The 21449-nt window shown below is 34.1% G+C and overlaps 1 protein-coding gene across 7 annotated transcripts in view; it reads right to left on the reverse strand.

Moving 5' to 3' along the window:
* The window catches only part of LOC149790625 (cardioacceleratory peptide receptor-like), a 132226-nt gene that overhangs the window by 8076 nt on the left and 102701 nt on the right, over positions 1-21449 (reverse strand). For 5 of the 7 annotated variants that reach the window (XM_089972738.1, XM_089972740.1, XM_089972741.1 and 2 more), the window contains exons 2-7: positions 17778-17931; positions 16897-17041; positions 13600-13797; positions 12558-12694; positions 8001-8145; positions 6132-6248 (exon numbers count right to left, since the gene is read on the reverse strand). In XM_089972738.1, coding sequence (XP_089828864.1) covers positions 6132-6248; positions 8001-8145; positions 12558-12694; positions 13600-13797; positions 16897-17041; positions 17778-17873 — 838 coding nt within the window. In that variant the 5' untranslated portion in view covers positions 17874-17931. Of the gene's footprint in view, positions 1-233; positions 415-6131; positions 6249-8000; positions 8146-12557; positions 12695-13599; positions 13798-16896; positions 17042-17777; positions 17932-21449 lie in introns of those variants that run through there. The other 2 variants (XM_089972743.1, XR_016423884.1) reach the window with 2 other exon arrangements.

Consider the following 21449-nt stretch of genomic DNA (forward strand, 5'->3'; position numbering starts at 1 on the left):
AGCTTTGTTTTGATTGAAATCTTTCAAGTTTGAGTTGCATTTCTTTTATTAGTTTCTTTCTTCTGTGTGTGTGTGTGTATGTACCGGTGAGGATGGTGCTGAGTGTATTCCTAGTGATATGTTCACTCCAACTTTAATACAACTTTAAACATAGAACTTTTATGTTACTATATGTATACAAGTTTTATCAAATGGTATCATTCAGTGTTGTACAAATTGGACTATCTACATACACTTGGCTACATGTCTCACATCAAAATAGTGTGTGGCTCTCATATTCTCTCTGATCCATTTCTGTTCTGAACATGCCTGTCTGTAATAATAGTGTCCACCTCCACACTGTGGTCCTGCAGTTTTGTATGGCTCTAGATAGAAAGTCCCTCTTTCTCCATAACTACTCTTCACTTCATTGTTCTGAAGAAAAGAAAAAAACAAATGTGTTGAGCAAAATTAACAATACTTATATTTCTTTAAATGTGACATCTATCTGTACGTAGCTTAAATGTGGTTACCAACATTTTTAAAATGGACTTATGCATACGTAACATTGAAAATGTAAGCTCATTTTCTTGCATGAGTGTCATGTAAAAATGCTGACAAGTACATGAAAGTTTGCAATGCCTTTGCTCCGTTTCTTTATTTGCTGGACATTTACTTCATAACCTGTGTAGTAGGTAAAAGTTTAGACGTGTATTCTCATGATCGTAGCTTTTGCACAGATGAGGATTTCTCATGAATATGTGTGTGTATCATTTAAAGTGTATCACTGCTAAATAATAACAAGTTCACAAGTGATTGGTCAACCGAGCCAAAGGCTTACACAATCATACTGAGTTTAGTTAATACAATGTTATATGTTTTGTATGCTTGTTTGCTTCATTTTTAAGTATCCAATCAGTCTGACATTGAACAGCAATACTGCATGATGGTGTTTCTAGTCCCTATAATAAGAGTATGAAAAATGTGTTCATGCCTTTGCAGTATCTACGGTAGGCACAAGTGAAGTCTTTTGAACAATAGTTGACAAATGCACCAAACCTTTTTGGTTACTTTTACAACTAAGGGTTGATCGTAAAATTTGACATATTACCAATACATTGTAGTTTGACATATTACCAATACATTGTAGCTTGACATATTACCAATACATCGTAGTTTGACATATTACCGATACATAGTACTTTGACATATTACCAATACATTGTAGTTTGACATATTACCAATACACTGTAGTTTTTCCGCAATAAAAAATTATATAAATTAATTATTGACTAATATGTTGATGCAATTTGTGAGGCCTTAGGAATCCATTTCAACTATGAAGCTACAAACCAATGAAACAGGAAATTAATGTTCACTGTGACGTGAAAATGCACCACAGGTTATGTCGACCACACCATCTATTATCTTCTGTTCTCTCTATTGCATTATCTTCCGGGTACTGGTTCTCGAAATTCTCATTCAAAGCCTAAATTAAAATTCCTTTTAACTATGGTTCTGTGCATATTGTGAATAATAATACTATACTCTCCACATTAAATGGACATTAGTATTCACACTCACAAGCAGTGGGTTGTGGGTTTGGCTCTGACCTAGACCGTCATCCATTGACACAGTTGTTTAAATTCTGGCAAACATACCCTCGCTAGCTCTCGCTTCTGTACAAGCTTCTCTCGGTCTACATGTTGTTAGCCCTGTCATAACCCTTTGGTTTTGTTGATCTGGTGTTTATGGACTCTGTTATCTGGCGAGAAAACACGCTTGGTGCTGCATTTAGTAGGAGTCGTTCAATGGCCGTAATACCAAGTGACTCTTTAATTTTATAGACGATATCGAAATCGTCGTCTCTCAAATGATCACTGCGGACTATCTCGCATGTCACTGGTCGGATAACGCACAGTACCCTCTACTAAATGCAGCTAACAAGGAAAAAAAAATGGCTGAGTTCCCGACAGCACGTCACTTCCGCTTTGTTTAACGGAAATTCCCGAGCGCGAAATCGTCTTGGAGCGTTTTTCCTTGTGCGATACAAAAATCGATGTTTTGTGGTCATTATTTTCATTATTGAGGAAGTATTTGACACAATACCTTTAAAAATCTCATCTAGAAGATTAAATTTATAAGATAAACGAAAGTTTTGTTAGCACAATAGAAGGCCTTTAAGCCTTCAGATTATACAACCAACCATTCAAGTTCCAAGTTTGGTTTACACTGGTATTAGTAGAAGTCAAGATTATACTGTGGATTTTGCTCCTAAATATGCTTATATGGAATGTATAGCTAAATTCAGGTCCTATGACACAGGTGGCTGTATCATTATCATCATTGCGTAACAACTCCTCGTAAGCATGCAATACAATGTCGTTCTTACATCTATCTACACGTTCTTACATTCAAGATAAATTAGATTACATATTAACCAATCTTGATGATTTTGACACAATTGTAATAAATGAAACCTATTTTAATGACATTATACAAAATGATGAATTCATGATGTCACGAGTCAGATTCAATTGGCCCAATCGTGGTGGTGGTGGTGTTATGGTTTATGTAACGAAGAAGTTAATGTTTAGAACACGGTTGGAACTCGTAGATAAAACTATTGAAGTTTTTATAACTTTGTGCACAACGTTGTAATAATTTGGTATGAATATAGTATAAAGCTCCAGCAGCAACAGCAGTGAGTTTCTGGAATTCATTAAACAATACTACTGAGTGTATCATGAACTTTTATAAAGGCATTGTTTTACTAGGGAATCTAACTGAGGATTTACAAACTCTAATTTGAGAAATCTCAGGGATATAATGACAGTGAACAGTTTAGAAAATGTAATAATTGATCCTACGATGATCTCTGAAAGCTTATCAAGTTTATCTGACCTTATAATAGAATCTAGCATAGTTGACGGATGTGATTCACGTTGAACCATCTACATGTGACTATCAAGCAACATATCTGATAATTAAAAATGATTTATATTTTTTTATCAGTTCGCACGGAAGCAATTTGGTTCCAAAACCAAGCTGAATTAGGAAATTAAATGAGAGTGTCTAAAATAAAACTGGGAAAGTGTATTTAAAACATTGACAAAGCAGCAGTTAGATTTACCGTCTTGTAAATAAATTGTGTAAAAATATGTTTCCTCACAAATTTTAACTATACGTCAGAACGATACATTTTGGTATGACAGTAAAATGCTTTGAAGCACAAAATCGTATAAAAAGGCAAGCAACAAAAAAATATATTCCATGTCTATGATTACTGTTTAAAAGGCTTCAAATAAGGCAACAAGAAAAATATGCAAAAGGAACATTTTATTCAAATATGATATCAACGACAACATGGGACACAACCCTAAGAAATATTGGCATCTAATTAGACATTAAATAAAACAGAACAAAATGAATATACTTACAGTAAGAGCGTTGACTGACAAAGCACAATTTTCAAACACTGTTTTCACTACCATATCTAAAGTATTGATACTAACGTTCAGCTACCAAAATCTATTACAAGACGTGTGAAAGTTTATCAGAAACTGTTACAGAGCTGGATATTTTAGATATAATAAGAACTATACCCATTAAAAAGCCTAGTGCCCAGTCAAAACTATACCCAGTCAAAAGGCTAGTGCCCAGTCAAAACTATACCCAGTCAAAAGGCTAGTGCCCAGTCAAAACTATACCCAGTCAAAAGGCTAGTGGACGTCATAAGATCGGTCATCGAATGTTAAAAGGAGCCCCCCAGTCATTGACAAAACTATGTGCATCTTATTCAATAACTCATGAGGGTGAACAATCGTTTCCAAATATTCGGAAAGATGATATTGAGATGCCAGTTTTTAACAGAGGGAATTCCAAATATCCGTCAAACTCAATCCATTTCGTTTTTAAGCTGTGTCGGGGGGGGGGGGGAATGGAAACATTTATATATAAGTGTATTTACAACAATTTGAATTAAGATAATCTCCTTTATAAATATCAGTTTAGTTTCCTCCCAAAATACCACCATATTTCAGTTTCTAGATATCTACTACAGTATGTGCACTGCCTTAGACACACGCGATGATGTGAGTATGATATTTTGTGAAGTTTCAAAGGGTTTTGATTGCGACTGGCATAAAGGAGTGCTTCTTAAATTGAAAACATATTGAATAGATTCTCGTTTAACTAGTTGGCTAATCAACGTGAGAAATCATTCATAAATACCTCTGAATCAAAGACAAAAATGTTCACTATTTTTATTATAAGCATCATAATTATAAACACATTGGTCTGACATTCACTATAGTAACTTTATGAAAGATATTGATAACATCTGTTTACACGCACCTAACATGATAACTGTTTTGAGGACTAATAAATCCAGTCTAGGTCGGAAAACATTCCATAGAATTTATATCCCGTCCTATCCCAGAATGTGCTTGTATACAATGGGTTAATTGCTCTGCCGCTGACTTATTAAGCTTGAAACGGTACACCTTGAAGAGGAAAGAATTGCATTTGGTCTTACCGGAAGCGCTTCTACTGACAATATGCACAGAGAAATCGGTTGGCTCCAATTATCGGAATAAAGACAATTTCATAAACTCTGTACCATTTACAAAATTATGTATGTTTTTTTCTCCCCCCTACCTCCAAGGTTATAATTATACAGAATATTTTAATATAACTTTAGTGGCATTTCTCCTTCCGGTACCAGCCACGAAAACCTTTAATAAGTCCTTCCCCCCAATCCTACAGCTGTTCAAAATTACTGACGTAGATGAAACAAATATACGAAGTTTTTGTACATTAAAATGTTAAATAATAGCACTGTTTCACCAAAAAAGCGCATTTGGCTACGTTGTTCGCATTTCTGTTATCGTGTCTAACATTTTATGATTTTATACAACTTGTCTTTCCAAGGTATTGGTGATACTATTTCAGCTGTGACTATTGTAAAAACAAATACAGTATTTATTCAGTTTTCGGACATCGAGACATATATATATATATATATATATATATATATATATATATATATATATATATATATATATATATATATAAGTTACTGACATGATATAACTTTAATTCTACATGACATAACATTAGGATTCAAAACCTCAGCTTGCTATACTTAATGTTATTTAGCTAGGTCAAGTCATATTGGATTTTATTTACAAAAGTCAATGCATATTTAATTTTATTTACCTAAGTTAATGCAAACTGGACTGTATTTATTGAGGTCAATTCATACTGTATTTAATGAGGTCAATGAATACTGTATTTATTGAGGTCAATTCATGCTGTATTTAATGAGGTCAATGAATACTGTATTTAATGAGGTCAATGAATACTGTATTTATTGAGGTCAATGAATACTGTATTTATTGAGGTCAATGAATATTGTATTTAATGAGGTCAATGAATACTGTATTTAATGAGGTCAATGAATACTGAATAGTATGTGCGGAGGTCAATGCATACTTAGTTTTATTTACTTAAGTCATGTTATAAGCCCATTTTTGTGTTGACGAGGTATGAATTGAAAGGGCTTAAGTTTTAAATATATAGGGGTTAGCTAAAAAAAAGCATGGACGTCACATATAAATTGATAAAATAGCTTTCAATTCTCTTTGTCTACGATGACAGGGTTTTATTTTGCTTCTCGGGACGGATGGATACACACTTCTACATACATACAGGTGGACAAGCCTTAAACAAGATAAGCCTTAAACAAGACAAGACTTAAACAAGACAAGATTTAAACAAGACAAGATTTAAACAAGACAAGACTTAAACAAGACAAGATTTAAACAAGACAAGACTTAAACAAGACAAGACTTAAACAAGACAAGACTTAAACCAAGATTCAGCCGCATCAAGTTGTGTAGGTATAAAAGTAATGGTAATTGTTTTTGAAAGTTTCCTTGATAAATTACATAATTTTATGTTTCGTGTAATATTATAAGAACACTATTATATTTGCACATATCATAATATAAAACACTACTATACATGCAAATAAAATAATATCAAAGCTCCAGTATACCTGCAAATATAATAACTTAAAAACACCTGCAAATATAATGATAAAAAGCACTGCTATACCTACGCACATAACTACAATAAACCTACCATACCTGCACATATAATAGCAGATAGCTTAGTACTCCTGACTTTTGCTTTCGGAAGTAATCCTCCTTGAACCCTTCTTTCTCTCTGAGGTCCGTTACTTTTCGAATCAGGATTCTTTGAAACTGAAAAACAGTAGGTGATGGGCAACTTGTGAAAATGTTGATTATTCAGTATCTAAAAACCAGTACTATATTCAATATGTATGTGAACACAAAGACAGACCTATCAAAACAAAGCTACCTCTCTTAAGGTGACCCGTTTATTCACTAGTCGTATCCGATGATATTGAGATAGGCACCGATTATTGCCGAAACAAGTTACAAGTGTACTATTCTGTGTGATAAAACCTTTCAAGCCCCGAACCTTTTAACATATGATAAAATGTGTGATAAAACCTTTTAAGCCCCAACCTTTTAACATATGTCTGTAATAGTTATGTTTTTTTTTCTTCAAATATATCTTTTTTTTCCCATATAAACACTTGCTTTCCTCGTGAATGAGCTGTTTGTAACGGTTGAGGTTTTTGATCAAATGTGATGATAATGTGTTATTATATCATTCTAAAGTAGTCTAGTGCGAGTATGTACCAAATGGTCATTAAGGTCGCATCAAAGATATGTCTGAGTCTATAGTTTGGACGTGGTATCAGGTCCATTGTAACTGACCATGACACTTTGTCCTGTTTAGCGTCATTCAACACTTGTTTAGTTTTTAAATGGTTAAAAAAGGTTACTTATAGCAGAGTGTAGATGTCACTGTCATATATATGTTACAGTCTGTATAATGTAATTATAAATAATGACAGATATACTTATGGTCAACTTGTGACGTCAGATTTAAGAGACCAGTTTGTTAAAGGCGATATAAGTGTTAAGACGAGTATTAATATCTCCAATTAGATGGTAGTATATTGGATGACATTTAGTGTATATGTATAGTGGGTCTGTACAAGATATAAAAAAAAAAATTTAAAGTTGTAACATGTATTTGTATTATTATTTAACGCGTAAACTTTTCTCGTCCACTCCTAAATTCTTCAGTAGTCATTAAGATTTAGCAAGAATCCCGAGTCATGGAGAGGTTTTTCAATACGATCTCACTTCACAAGTCAAGTTTCTGATAAGAAAGCCTTAAACGACAAGATGTAGTAGCTGCATTGCACCAATAACTGGACTTTTCAAGAGTTATCTTAGCAGTTTCAAATTTCATATAATCAAAATAAAATAAAAGATGAAAATGTAAAACTGTCGTCTTTGTGTATGTGATATATATGTATAGCATCGACTCCATGGGGACACATGGACAGAAAGAATTTAAAATAGTTCCCCTCTATATGTAGTTCGTAACATGCGTGTAACTCATAACCACCATCGACCTGTGCGAGAGTAATATTGGCGGTTGTTTCCTCTAGCTTGTAACCTGAACTGATAATATATTATATTACATTATATTATATTATATTATATTATATATATATATATATATATATATATATATATATATATATATATATATATATATATATATATATATGTGTGTGTGTGTGTGTGTGTGTGTGTGTGTGTGTGTGTGTGTGTGTGAGAGAGAGAGAGAGAGTTTTACATCACATATAGTGCATATCAACTGATGTAATTTATTCGATAATTAATAAAAATATAACTTGCGATATGTTGGACAAACACTTCAAGTTTGTAGGGGAATGAATAATCACCAATATCATATAAAATAATATCAGTTCAGACTATTTTAACACCCAGATAGCTATGATAATGCATATCAATTAATTACGTTACAGTAAATGCGAAACTAGTCAAACAAATTTATGGGCGTATATGTACAGAGAGAGAGAGAGAGAGAGAGAGAGAGAGAATTACATTTAGCGCGGTCCTTTGCATGTCCTGAAAACTCCAAACCTATTTTCCACTTCCGCCAAATAATGACACAAATCCCAACATAGCAAAAGGTTATCAGCAATGCTGGAAACAGATACTGGACGGCAAACACTGAATCGAAGTAAGGCTAAACAAAAAAGAATCAGTTTTAAAAATTCCATTAAAACAGGAAAAGCTTTTTGTTATTAATTCGATGACTATTACTTGGTTGGCATGAAATTTATTATGGTTTAAATTTATATTTTTGTACTGAATGTTAATAAATGATTGAACAACATAAATAGTTACAAAATCAGGACCTATGCAATATAGCGTATAACCCCGTCGATTCAAGTATAAATTTGTTTGGATAATATATTTGTATTTTCCACGATCACGAACGTATGAGAACACATTCGTTCAGTGATTATTCTTCTTATGTTTTACAGTCGTAGGACATATCAAGCTAAACAAACAGCGGAGAACCAGTGCAACTGACCATTACAGAAATAGAGAAATACACATTCAGGATTTTTTTAATTAAAAGATTTTGAAGTTCAGTTCAGTTAAGTATGAACCCATTAGACGGCCGTTTAACTTGTTTCGCACTTAAGAGTGCACATCATGTGTTAAGGGGGTTTGTACCTTATTCCTCACTGACCTTAAAATGGTAAACCTGGTTAATGCATATTACACCTATGACCAATGGAATAGCTGGAGGTATGTCATAAAGGTCATTCAATATATTCATTTTGACTAAGTTTCTTCCAGTGCATGAATAAATTAAAATACGAATCTACAACTGTAATTTGTATATACCCAATCAGAAAACAGCTAGCGGTTCCCTGGCATCCGGGCAGAAATTTATCCCAAGTTGCTAAACTCAACATACCTACATCCTCTATGTATTAGTTAAGTAAATTTAAACCGAATTATACCCAGGCTGAATAACTATGCAATGGACTACATGTGTAAAGTCAGTTATTTTTGTTTATATTGTGTAACCTTACGCTTAATGTATATAAAATAATAAATTGCTTTCTTAAATTGCACATGGAATTAAATAGAATATGTATGTTTAGCAAGTTTTCTTTTGTGTTACGGTTTCAAAGAAAACATAAAAACTGACTTGTCTAAATGCAAGACGAAGACCACCTACACGGTGCTACTTCAAGAACCGACTCACTACGGCTTTGACAGATGTTTGTAAGATCGACTCACTGCAACCTTGCCAGATGTTTTAAACAATGACTCACTGTGACCTGGAAAAATGTTTTTAACACTGACAAACTGTGTGCTTGTCAGATGTTTTTAACACCGACTCACCGTGACCACGACAAATGCATTTAATAATGTCAAAATATATGTCTACTTTTTACAATTCTACTTGGAACAGACTCTTATAAAATGTTAGATCTCTCTCCCACACAGGAGCAGCAATATTCTATCCAGTTCCCTCGCAGTCCATTATAACAAATCTTAACTTGAAGTTTTAGTTTCTCTATGATTTTCTGCGAATGGTCTGACAAGTAGTACTAGAGGGGGCGTAGCCAAATGAAATAAGAGGGCGGAGCCAAGTGAAATCAAAGGGCGGAACCAATGAAATGAAATGGTATGATCCAAAGAAATTCTAGAAGACCTGACCACTCAGATTGCAGGGATTGGTAATAAATAAAGTTTAATAAGGTGAACACGGCCCAATATTCATTCTCAGTCTTAAACGCTTTATAGAAAACTACTTAATTATTCAACACTTTAACAGCTATGGTGTGAAGGTCTATTTGCTTTTGAACAATGGCATGATTCGAGTACACACACACACACACACACACACACACACACACACACACACAGACGCTGAGACACACATATGAAAATAAACTCATCTCCAAAAACCTTCAAATTTACAACATTGTCTGTTCATTCTGTCAATTTCTGAATGAAGTTGTTTCTTAAATTTGAAAAGAATGTTTCGCTCTACAAAAGATTATTTTGATACTTAAAATGATTCTGTCTTAAAATAATAGCATTGCGTTTCACGACCATTAATGACGAGTTAAACCTGGAATTAAAATCCTTAATACGGTTATTAGCAGGTCTTTGCATGGCATAATTTAAAAGAAAAACAACTGACCAAATTGTCTGAATTAGCCAAAAATAAACTAAACTTAGTGAATGTAGTTAATGTGCAATGACAATTACCGATTAGGGTTTGACACAAGTTGAAGCAAATATTCATATCGAGGTGTTACAATAATATAAAATATCTCTCTTTCATTCGTTTCAGTTATTTCTGAGATCAGAGCAGACCATTTATCTGAAATTTTATAAGAAACTCCTAGTATATGTCCTTAATATTGAAAAAATTAAGCAATATCTCTATACAGCAATATTGAAAAAATTAAGCAATATCTCTATACAGCAATATTAAAAAATTAAGCAATATTTCAAAAGTGATTTTCCAATATCTAAATCTGGACTGTTATATCTGAATTCCCACATATTTACCATCCTCGATTACCTGGACTGCTATTTCTGAGTTCTCACATATTTACCATCCTCGATTACCTGGACTGCTATTTCTGAGTTCTCACATATTTACCATCCTCGATTACCTGGACTGCTATTTCTGAGTTCTCACATATTTACCATTCTCGATTACCTGGACTGCTATTTCTGAGTTCTCACATATTTACCATCCTCGATAGGGGCCCCGAGTGGCCGAGTGGTCTAAAGCGCTCTTCGTTACGGATCACTGCCATCTCACCTCTGTCTGCGGCGGTTCGAGTCTAAGATTCAGCCAATGTGGGTATGTGAGAAAACTTGCCAGCAGCTTCTCGTGGGTCGGTGGTTCTTTCCGGGGTTTTCTCTGGTTCTTCCTCCACCATTAATACTGGCCGCCATGTATAGCCTATCATGTGCTGCAAAATGGCGTTAAACCCCACAACAACAACAACAACCATCCTCGATTACCTAGACTGCTATTTCTGAGTTCTCACATATTTACCATCCTCGATTACTTGGACTGCTATTTCTGAGTTCCCACATATTTATCATGATTATAATATAGTAACAGCCCATGATAACTAGTTGGATCTATAATATCGATAAGTTTGTTTAAACATTTAAGAACAAATCGTTATTCTTCCTCCGTTACAACAGTCCTACTCCCAATACCATCTTAGATTTCTCTGCATTTATGTCACGCTTCAATTGTTACTGTATGATGCACGTGCATTTGAGATGGGGTGTAGATTTTCTACACTGTTATAACAATGAAGCAAATGAATTACACATGTGTTGTACATTTTCTACTATTATAGCAATGGGGTGCAATACACTGTTGTATTACACATAGGTTGTAGATTCTCTACACTGTTATAATAATGAAGCAAATGAATTACACATGTGTTGTACATTTTCAAATGGATGCAATACACTGTTATAGCAATAGAATGCAAGTGAATTACACATATGCTGTAGATTTTCTACACTGTTATAGCAATAGGAAGCAAGGTAATTAGATTTGTGTTGTTCATTTTCTACACTGTTTTAACAATAGGCTGTAATACACTGTTATAGCAATAGGATACAATTAAATTACACGGGATGTAGATTTTCCACGCTGTTATATTAGTCGTGGAGTTCTGCATAGAAAACAGGATTTTATTCACCATGATAGATTCAAGGTCATACTGACCTTTGAGTACTGATCTAACAATGCTCAAATTGGCCTTTGTAAATGTGCATCATGTTCGTTTTAGAATAAAACTGCATAGAAATCTGATTCAGATCAGATCTCCACTGTTTAACGTGAAGATCTGAGAGTGACCACTTAGGGACCATGCTCTGGTAGCCTTTGATTTGGCCAATACAAATGCAGCTTTTGTAAAGTGAATAAAACCATTCGGCACGCACTGGTGCTCTTCATCCGTAGTAATGTCCCAAGCCTGAAGGTGCAGGACTTCATCTGATTGGCTAATAAAATTAGTGAGTATGGTAATAACATAGGTCAACAGAACATGAAAGGTTTCGTATGCATGTGGAAGGGGTGGGTTGGTAGAGAGAGAATGGGACTGGCGTTGGGGGGGGGGGGGGCTCTAACATTGCGTATATGTTATACATACATTATGGATCTTTGACTTTTCTATACAGCCTTAATTTATATTGAAGTGGGGTTGCGTTACAAATTGGAGGTAGTCCATTTAAATACGTGCGAGAAAAATGAATATACATTACATGCATTTATTTTATGGGTTTTTTATATTCTTTTAATGGCTTTATTAACGCGTGTTGAATATATAATGTCTAGCAAACTTAAGCCGAATGTTTTTCCCAGAGAGACGTTGAAGCCGTTAACCCGATTTGGCTTTGGTCTGGTATTGGGATATCGAAAAAGCGTACTTTGGAATCCAATGCTAAATCAACTGACCTACTGCGGCTACCTTAATACATATACGTGTACTTACATACGTACAGACAAACAAATATACATATAGTTAGAAATAAAAATTGATATAAAGAGAGACGGCTGATCTAATAACGAAAATAACGAAGTACCTTGTACCAAGAGTAGTGTGGGAGATTTATCTCGCACGTTCCAGCATGCGACACTTGGCAGTACAGTAAAAACATGATGACGTAAGGAAATGTTAATCCCCAGGCTATTGACACCAGTGTCCAGTGTACCTTGGTACCTGACAAAATAAAAATTAAACAAGTGATTTCATTAGAATGATTGAATGCATGTATATATAATGTCCAGATAATACTGATTTTCACTTTTTAAAAAAAAATAATTAACGAAATTTATTGGCATGATTTATTCTGCATGGTGTCTTCATTTACACTCACTCAGAATCCGAACTCTATAATGAGATTTCTTTCAAGTATCTATCTATCTATCAATATATATATATATATATATATATATATATATATATATATATATATATATATATATATATATATATATATATATAGAGAGAGAGAGAGAGAGAGAGAGAGAGGGACAGACAGACAGACAGACAGAAAGACACAGAGAGAGACAGAGACAGAGAGAGATTACATACATACCTACATACCTATCTAGATACCTACCGACATACATACATACATACATACATACATACATACATACATACATACATACATACATACATATCATCTTATTTAATGACATAAAGAGAATGGCTGTATAGTTGAATGTTTTAAATCTACCACTGAATATTTTTTCCCATTTAATTTCCCCCTCGGTGATGTACAACAGGTATGACGCGTCCTCAGTTATGTCATAAGAGCGTACTTACTGGTTTGTGTGCAAGACTCGCCACCAATAAAGTCTAAGTTTGAATCCTAACACATGATTAGCCGGCACCCGCTACCGTTGAACGCTTCGGTGCATGGCACATTACTCTATCTGGCCAAGTGCTAAATAACCTACTTATGGTGCTGTACCGTACAACACTAAAACAAATGAAATCAAAGCCACTTAACGGCAATATAAGAGTAATAGTAGCCATGTTTTGTTTATTGAATCGTGACATATTGGAGCTTAGGTCATGCGTGTAACAATCACCAAAATAAATTCCACAATGCTTACCTCCCTTCATAAACTTGAGCGGCAGGGCTACAGCGAGGAACCTGTCGACACTTAGAGCCATCAGTATATTATTTGACCCGCACGTCACCAGGACGCTACACGCTTGGTAAACTTTGCAGAAGAAAGATTCAGCCAGCCACCGTCCGACCGTGTTTTCTATTGCATAGCCAAGCATCATCACGGCACCCACTAGGAAGTCTGGAATAGAGTATTTGGATAGTGCGATGTCGCATATTGCATCAAATGTCTTTGAAATTCTTTCACTGTAGTAACAAACTGTTAGAATATCTGAGATATAAAAAAAGATAAAAGAAAACAAAATAAATTTGCTTGCTAAACATCTATAAATTTATTCCTGAAAAAAATGCCGCCTTTTATTTGTCCGTATGTTCTGTCGTGAACTTATTTGTATTTATAAAAAAACGTGAGAAACGCGACCTTGACCTTAGTTATGGAATTACTTGGAATATTTTGTGTTACATGCACTATGATTTCCTCTGAATGATTTTTTTCTATTGCACCCGCAAAACACCAACAAAATATGTTGCCAAAATGGCTTTTATTGTTGCTGTTGCTGTTGTTGTTTTTATTATTCTTCTTCATTTTTCTTCTCCTTCTTCTTCCTCTCATTATTATTATTATTATTATTATTATTATTATTATCCTCTTCTTTTTCATGCCATATTAGCTATAGTAGTTTTAAGGTTGATCGAAATGACATGACACGACCTTACTTTGTTCAATATTTAGAGGGTTTTTTATCGACACTAAAACTGAATTTTTCTTAAACACAAAAAGAGCACTTATGTATTTTTCTTTTTTCCGGAGAACGAATGGCGGCCTCGAGTATGTGGAATAAGCTATATAAGCCCTCCTGCATATCGTAAGAGGGGACAACAGAGTGTCCGTAATGATATTCTAGCTGGGAAAGTCTTGGACGTTTTATTTTATGGATTTTACCCTTTTTTGCATTTTATCTTTGTTTCGGTGTTCCTTTAGCTGCGACATCAAAACTTTCTTGGTGCTAGATAGTCATCAATATGCGTATGTGTCTTTCAACCGTTGACATACATACATAAATACATACATACATACATACATACATACATACATACAATCAGTATAGATTCATTCTACAATAAAATGTATACCCTACTATCAGCCAACATGTCCTAACATACCATCAATAATAAATAGTAAATTATTTTTTATTGAACAAAAAGATACCAAGGTCTTGTTGTAAAACTCCGCAACTTTTGTTGTATGACAGCTCACGGAGATGTAAAGCTCTCTGGCTCATATAGTTTAATTATTACCACATATTGTCACCTCTTGTTCTCCTTTTTCGTATGGGGATGGTCTTATGTTGTTCCACGTATATATATATATATATATATATATATATATATATATATATATATATATATATATATATATATATATATATATATATATATATATATGTGTGTGTGTGTGTGTCTGTGTGTCTGTGTGTGTGTATGTATGTATGTATGTGTGTAAGTATATATATATATGTGTGTGTGTGTGTGTGTGTATGTATATCAGTGTATGTATGTGCATATTTGTAAATATATGTATGTATTTATACATATATGTATTTATGCGTGTATATGTGTGCATATCTATGTGTGTATCTAGATTTTCATAAATCTACCCAATTTGTCATTCGAAACAAAATATGTTGCAATTTTAATAATTAAAGGTATATTAATGTCTACTAATTACACTGTACATTCATATCATTACGCAATAAGGAATCTGTACATGCATATCACTATTATTAACAGGTCACGACAGCTGCAAAAAGCAATTTAATTATTTATCAAAAAGGTTCGAAATCGCACCTGTAACGACTCGTTCTGGAAGGAATCATTGTTCACATTTGATTTCTTTTTCTTTCTCCCGTTTATTTATTTATTTATGCCCCTCCACTTTCGTTTTCCCTGTTTACTCATATTTGTCCACAGCGTTTGACACATTTTACTTGACAATTTCTCATTTTAACTTCTTTCTTTTCTTTATCATCGTTTTTCGCTTCCTCCCTTGTTATTCATACTCCTGCTTTATATAATTTGTCGAAGTCCTAACCAAGACAGTTTTCACTTTCACTATTAAAACTTTACAGTTTTGTTTTTCAAACTTAATGTCACCTGCCACATATTCATATATACTGTATTATGCATATCTATATAATGTGTCTACCTTTTTTCCATGATCGTAGGTTATTGTTTAAGATAATGGTCATTTGAAAACATCCTAGTTAGATAGCTAACATTTGTATATCATTGTTGGTTGCATTTTAACGTAGTATTGGTAAATATGTTTACATGACCTTTTGACTATAGAAGATTATAAAAAATGAACTTGTTTACGAATGGGATGATAATGTCTCACGTGCGGGTCATATTATTGTGTCATCGGTTTTCATGTCATGTTGAAGTACTCTAAAAAGTCTTCAATCTTATTTTAATAAAAGTCATTTTATATTCACTTTAAGTTGTGTTCAGATATAATTCTACAGGAAGTATCTAAGTCAATCATTGGAATAATAAAGTGCTCGTTGACTGGATTAACATTAATGTTAGGATTATTGTGAATTGTCTGAAATACATTTTTGAATATATCATTGTGATACATCAAGATTGTTGGTACATCAGCACATGCAGGATTCGTATAATTCATTCGGAACATTCTATACCTTTTAACATGTTATATAATTGTTAGGAATAATTGGGACTTTATTGATGTAAGTTGTTCTTAATTTTAATTTCATGTTAGTTTTGCTTCTTTCTCTTGCTTGGCTTAAGACGACAGAGTCGCACCAAAAACAGTATTGTATTTGTAAATGAGTAGAAAATAATAAGCTGTTGGGTTTCTTTCTAATATTGTCTCTTCTATATTGCACTTCTTGTAATCTTTAACAACTTCAAAACATGGTTGCTTGGATAATCCTTAGATTATGAAGAAACTGAGCACACCTCCCCATGCTCTGTAACCTTTACTGACCACAATTTTGATGTAGAATTAAACACAAAATGTCTTCACTATGCTAAATGTCGTAGCTACCTGAATGTGACTGCAGTTAATACATATTTCATTTAAGGATAATACTATAATATGTGAAGTAAACCATTTAAGTTTGCGCAAGCTAATATAGACTGATAAGTGAAGTGGGATAAATGTAATGCCAACTGTCTGAGTGCGTCAATGTAAATTACTAATTATAGCTAATGACGATAAATTTAAAATACGACGAACGAGTTCCTTTCAGCTTACCTGCACAAGCCATGTTGAGGACAAAAAAATGGAGTCTGTTACGGTCCTTTCTAGACTTGAGAAGTACATAAATCACAGTTCCATTCGGTACAGTAATCATCACCACCAGTATATAAGCTAATATCGTCGCAGCCAGCTTGTACGTCTGATTATATATATATATATATATATATATATATATATATATATATATATATATATATATATATATATATATATATATATATATATATATATATATATACATTTATATGTCGAGAGAGAGAGACAGACAGGCAGGCAGGCTGACATATATACAGACAGACAGACAGACAGACAGATAGATAGATAGATAGATAGATAGATATTCATCAATTCATTTTCATTTGTTGCACAGAAAAGTGTCCTGTACATATATGCATACTAGACTAATAAATACAAATATTCTTATAATCTTACATGCCAATTTTATTTTTAAAATTCAGAAGTGACTTGTACTGTATTAACTATCTTTCAGAACTGAGTTGTGTTGTAGCATGGATCCTGGGTTATGTACAAAACATAAGAACTATATACAATCTGCTAACGTAAAACGTTTATCAGAACAAAGGTTGAGTGTATTGTTTAAAGTATATCAAGAATAGTTTGACATACGTCAAAGGTTTGCATGATACTTGTTCTTAAGTATTAATTGTATCACACACACACACAACCACACAAACACACATATAACTTTAATATAGATAAAGGAACTCAATGGTCATGAGTAGTTCGATTCACATAATGTTCTTACATCTGACACACTCTCATTCATTTCTTGCCCAGGTGTCATTAATCATATTTATGTACTTTCCAATGCATCTCCTTTACGAATTATCTGTGTTATTGTAAGCATGTTTTACCTTGATATCTTCACTGTAGCTGTTGGATCTTGATGTGCCTGAAGTATTATCAGCGGAGACGTTGGAAAAAGTAACTATGATGACGTCTTGGTCCATCTTGAATCTCGTCAAGTATTTAAATGTTTATGTAGAACCCGTGTTAAATGCTGCGTAACTGAAATACAGAATAGAGAGTAAAGGTCTACATATTGACATATTATCAGATTTAAATAAATTGTATATTCATAAAATCAGCCTGTCGTTCTAATCGAAGGTAATGATATATATAAAGATTATCGCTTGACCGATAGTTTGATAAATGAATGTGTCGTTAGGCGAACATGAGAAAGGTACGTTGCCTTGGTTTAATTGTAGAATAACAAAATTCATACTCTATGTCATCAAAAACGATTCCAATACTGTTTGATACTTGAATATATTGCATTTACCCCATGGATATATTGAATTACCCTATGGATATATTGAATTGCCCAATGTATTTATTGAATTACCCCATGGATATATTGAATTACCCAATGCATTTATTGAATTACCCCATGGATATATTGAATTACCCAATGCATTTATTGAATTACCCCATGGATATATTGAATTACCCCATGGATATATTGAATTACCCAATGGATATATTGAATTACCCATGTATATATATCACGCCTTGCTTACTCCGTAGCTGTACGTTAAATTTAGCTCACATGTGTCGCACAAAATTAACAGCGCAAGTTTTACAGTTCACTAGGATATCAACAATAATTCACCTAACAACCAGTCTTGCTGATTGCCAAATCAAGAAATAGCTGTTGTCGTGCAGACTTGCAGATGGTTCAAATTCTGAGCTTAAATGTAATGTCAGCAAATGAAAAAAATATGTTAGTATCAAAGGTCACGTTTCATCGGTAGAGACCGAACCTGAATCTGAATCCTCTTTCAGAATTTATAATCCCCAATGTGGCATTGATATAATGTTGTTCCGATTTTCTCTGTGCTTATTCTACAGGCTGAAATACGATTACGTCTGGCAGACGTAATATGGCTCTCAGCACCTATTTTGCATTCCTAAAGTACTTGAGCATTGTCATTGTGGCGTTCTATGACGTTCTGCTATGAGTTGGGGTGGGGCGCTCCCAATATTTTATTTAAATTACTATGGAACTCCCACCCTGGCTAGTTTTTGTAGGTAGTGAAATTAGCGATAGAGAGAGGTAAAGCTCCGAGCCCCCAGTCAACAATGCCAACAATTAAATTACTGAGAACACTAAAGGTGAAATTCAAAAGAATAACAATTTAATACAATTTAAACGATATTAATTTCTCAACCAATCTTCTTCCTCTCGACCATGTAACAACCTATTTCATCACGTGATTATAGTGTGAGATGGCTATCCCTGTATTTGGTTTTTGCTCATCTGTGTTCTACTCTGCCAATTCCTTTCCTCCTTCCTGCGTTCTCCGTACTACTCTTCTTCCTATACTCTTCCCCTTCTTGTCTCCTTTTCTCCTCCTCCTTCTCTCTTTCCCTCTAGCGACTAGGCTTGTTCTCCCCCTACTGCCTTGTTCTATCCTGTCTCCCCTCTCTGAAACTCGGGACTTAACTACCCGGTAGTTCTGTCCCCAAAAGCTTCCTTTACGAAGCTTTCTGTCCTTAGAATGTACTAAGGGTTTTCCCGCCAGTTCACGAGTGGCTTCCTCGGAGTATATTGCTGCTTGACCAGTACGATAACTTACTATCACTAATTCGTTTCCAGTCCAAATGACTGTTAAATTTTGGTTCGAATTAATGGCTCCACCCTTCCTCAGTTCCGATTGGATATCAATTCTACCCCAGTCGGTCCATTTTAACAGACGAGCCTCAGGCCATCTGTCAACGCGGGGAGATTTACAACAGCAACAAGGGTCCTTTGTTCTAGAACAAAGCTTCCAACGTCTACATGTGAGTTTTGACACCCAACGAAGTGGGGCTCTTGTACAAACACGAATCGCTACGATATGCGCAGGGTCTATGTACACACATGGCTACTAACCCATTCCTTCGTTCCTGACGTACGTAATTGTGGCAGGCAAACATGACGGTCATTTTGTCTTAGTTGTTTTCTAGGAAGCAAGCCTTCTCAGTCTGACAGTCATTCACACGCTTTGTAAACTATTAATGGTTCGTTTGGAACAGAATGAAGTACTGATATATTCAGGCAGCACAGGATGCAACAAAAATAGGAATATAAGCTTAGTAAGTTATATTTTACCAGACGTTTTCTTACTCCTGATTAAGTACCACACAAAAAACTTAGTATAACGTCGTCTCTTGGATCTCTTGAAAACATTCGTCGAGAAATATAAGGTTAATGAATAGTACATTATACATGCATACAAGTTGTCGTGTTTCAGCATTAATGGAACATTCCAGCTTAGGACTAAAGCTACGTGACCAAAGTAAAGATAGGCACTGACTCAACGTAATTCTTCTGTTGGCAATCGAATATCGTACAGCATAAATATCGAGGAAATTATGATAATTGGTCACAACTCTGAACAAACAAGAAAATGTCTTATTAAGACAGTGTTTCTGAATTGTAAATTTTACCCTTTTAGTACAGGTGCGTATTTCAAATATATTTATGTGTGGAGCGACAAAATGCTTTTGGACTTGTTCAATCTTATATCATAATGCACTGCAATATTTTACTAAGTTTAAACAAAGAATATAGATAACGAGGAAACAATCATTTTAAACATTATTCAAAGTTGTTATTTATATTTTCTCACACCTGACAAATTATATATGTATAAGGATTTCCAGAGCAAAAGAAATGAGCTCAGATTTTCCACACAAGTAAATAAATTGTTGACAGGTGTATTAATTCAACGAGAGAGAGAGAGAGAGAGAGATACAATTCCAGTTACAAAAAAGAAAGGCAAATGCAATTAGATAAAGAGGAACGAGAGAGGAAAAAGCAGTTGCAAAGAGAAAGAGAAAATGAAAAAAGAGTAATGCAGATGCAGAAAAAGAGAAAAGAAAGAATGGGGATAACGATTTAGATTACAGGAAATAGTGTTGTGATGTGAAATGCATTGGAATCAATTATTACAATGTGCACTTTTGGGCAAAAAGTTCGTCAGTATAGCAAAGTGCTTATTATGATCTGCTTAAGGAACGTATCTTGCAGGGTTATGCATTAGTACCCGAGGCTTGTCGACCGATGTTTGCTAACTATAAAAAAGAAACTGGTCAAACTCATGTCTAATTTGCAAGAGAAAAAGAGCAATTATTGGACAGGTGGTGTTAGCCACGAAAGTTGATCATGATTACGAAAATCATAGACAACTCATATTGGCTGAGGAATTCAACCATTAGATCTGTAGTGACATTAAGATTTACCTTGATGAACAGAAGGTCGAAATGTGAGAAAATACTGCTCGTACAGCTGACTATAATTCCTTAGCCCATAAAGTTTCTTCTGTCATTAATTCTTCCACTCAGCTGTCTTCTGGCAAAAAATATTTTCAGTCTGAAACGATTACTTCTAAATCTCAAGCTGGCACAAATTTTATGAATCAAGTTCCGATAAGATTCATCATAAATCCTTTTCTTCTCAACAATGCACATATCGCAAGAAGAAAGGGCATCTATTTATGATGCTACAACAAGATATACCTATTCATAATACACTCATTCTT

This window comes from Sinohyriopsis cumingii, chromosome 10, assembly GCF_028554795.1.
Source record: "Sinohyriopsis cumingii isolate HCF-2022 chromosome 10, ASM2855479v2, whole genome shotgun sequence".
NCBI classification, from domain to species: Eukaryota; Metazoa; Mollusca; class Bivalvia; order Unionida; family Unionidae; genus Sinohyriopsis; species Sinohyriopsis cumingii.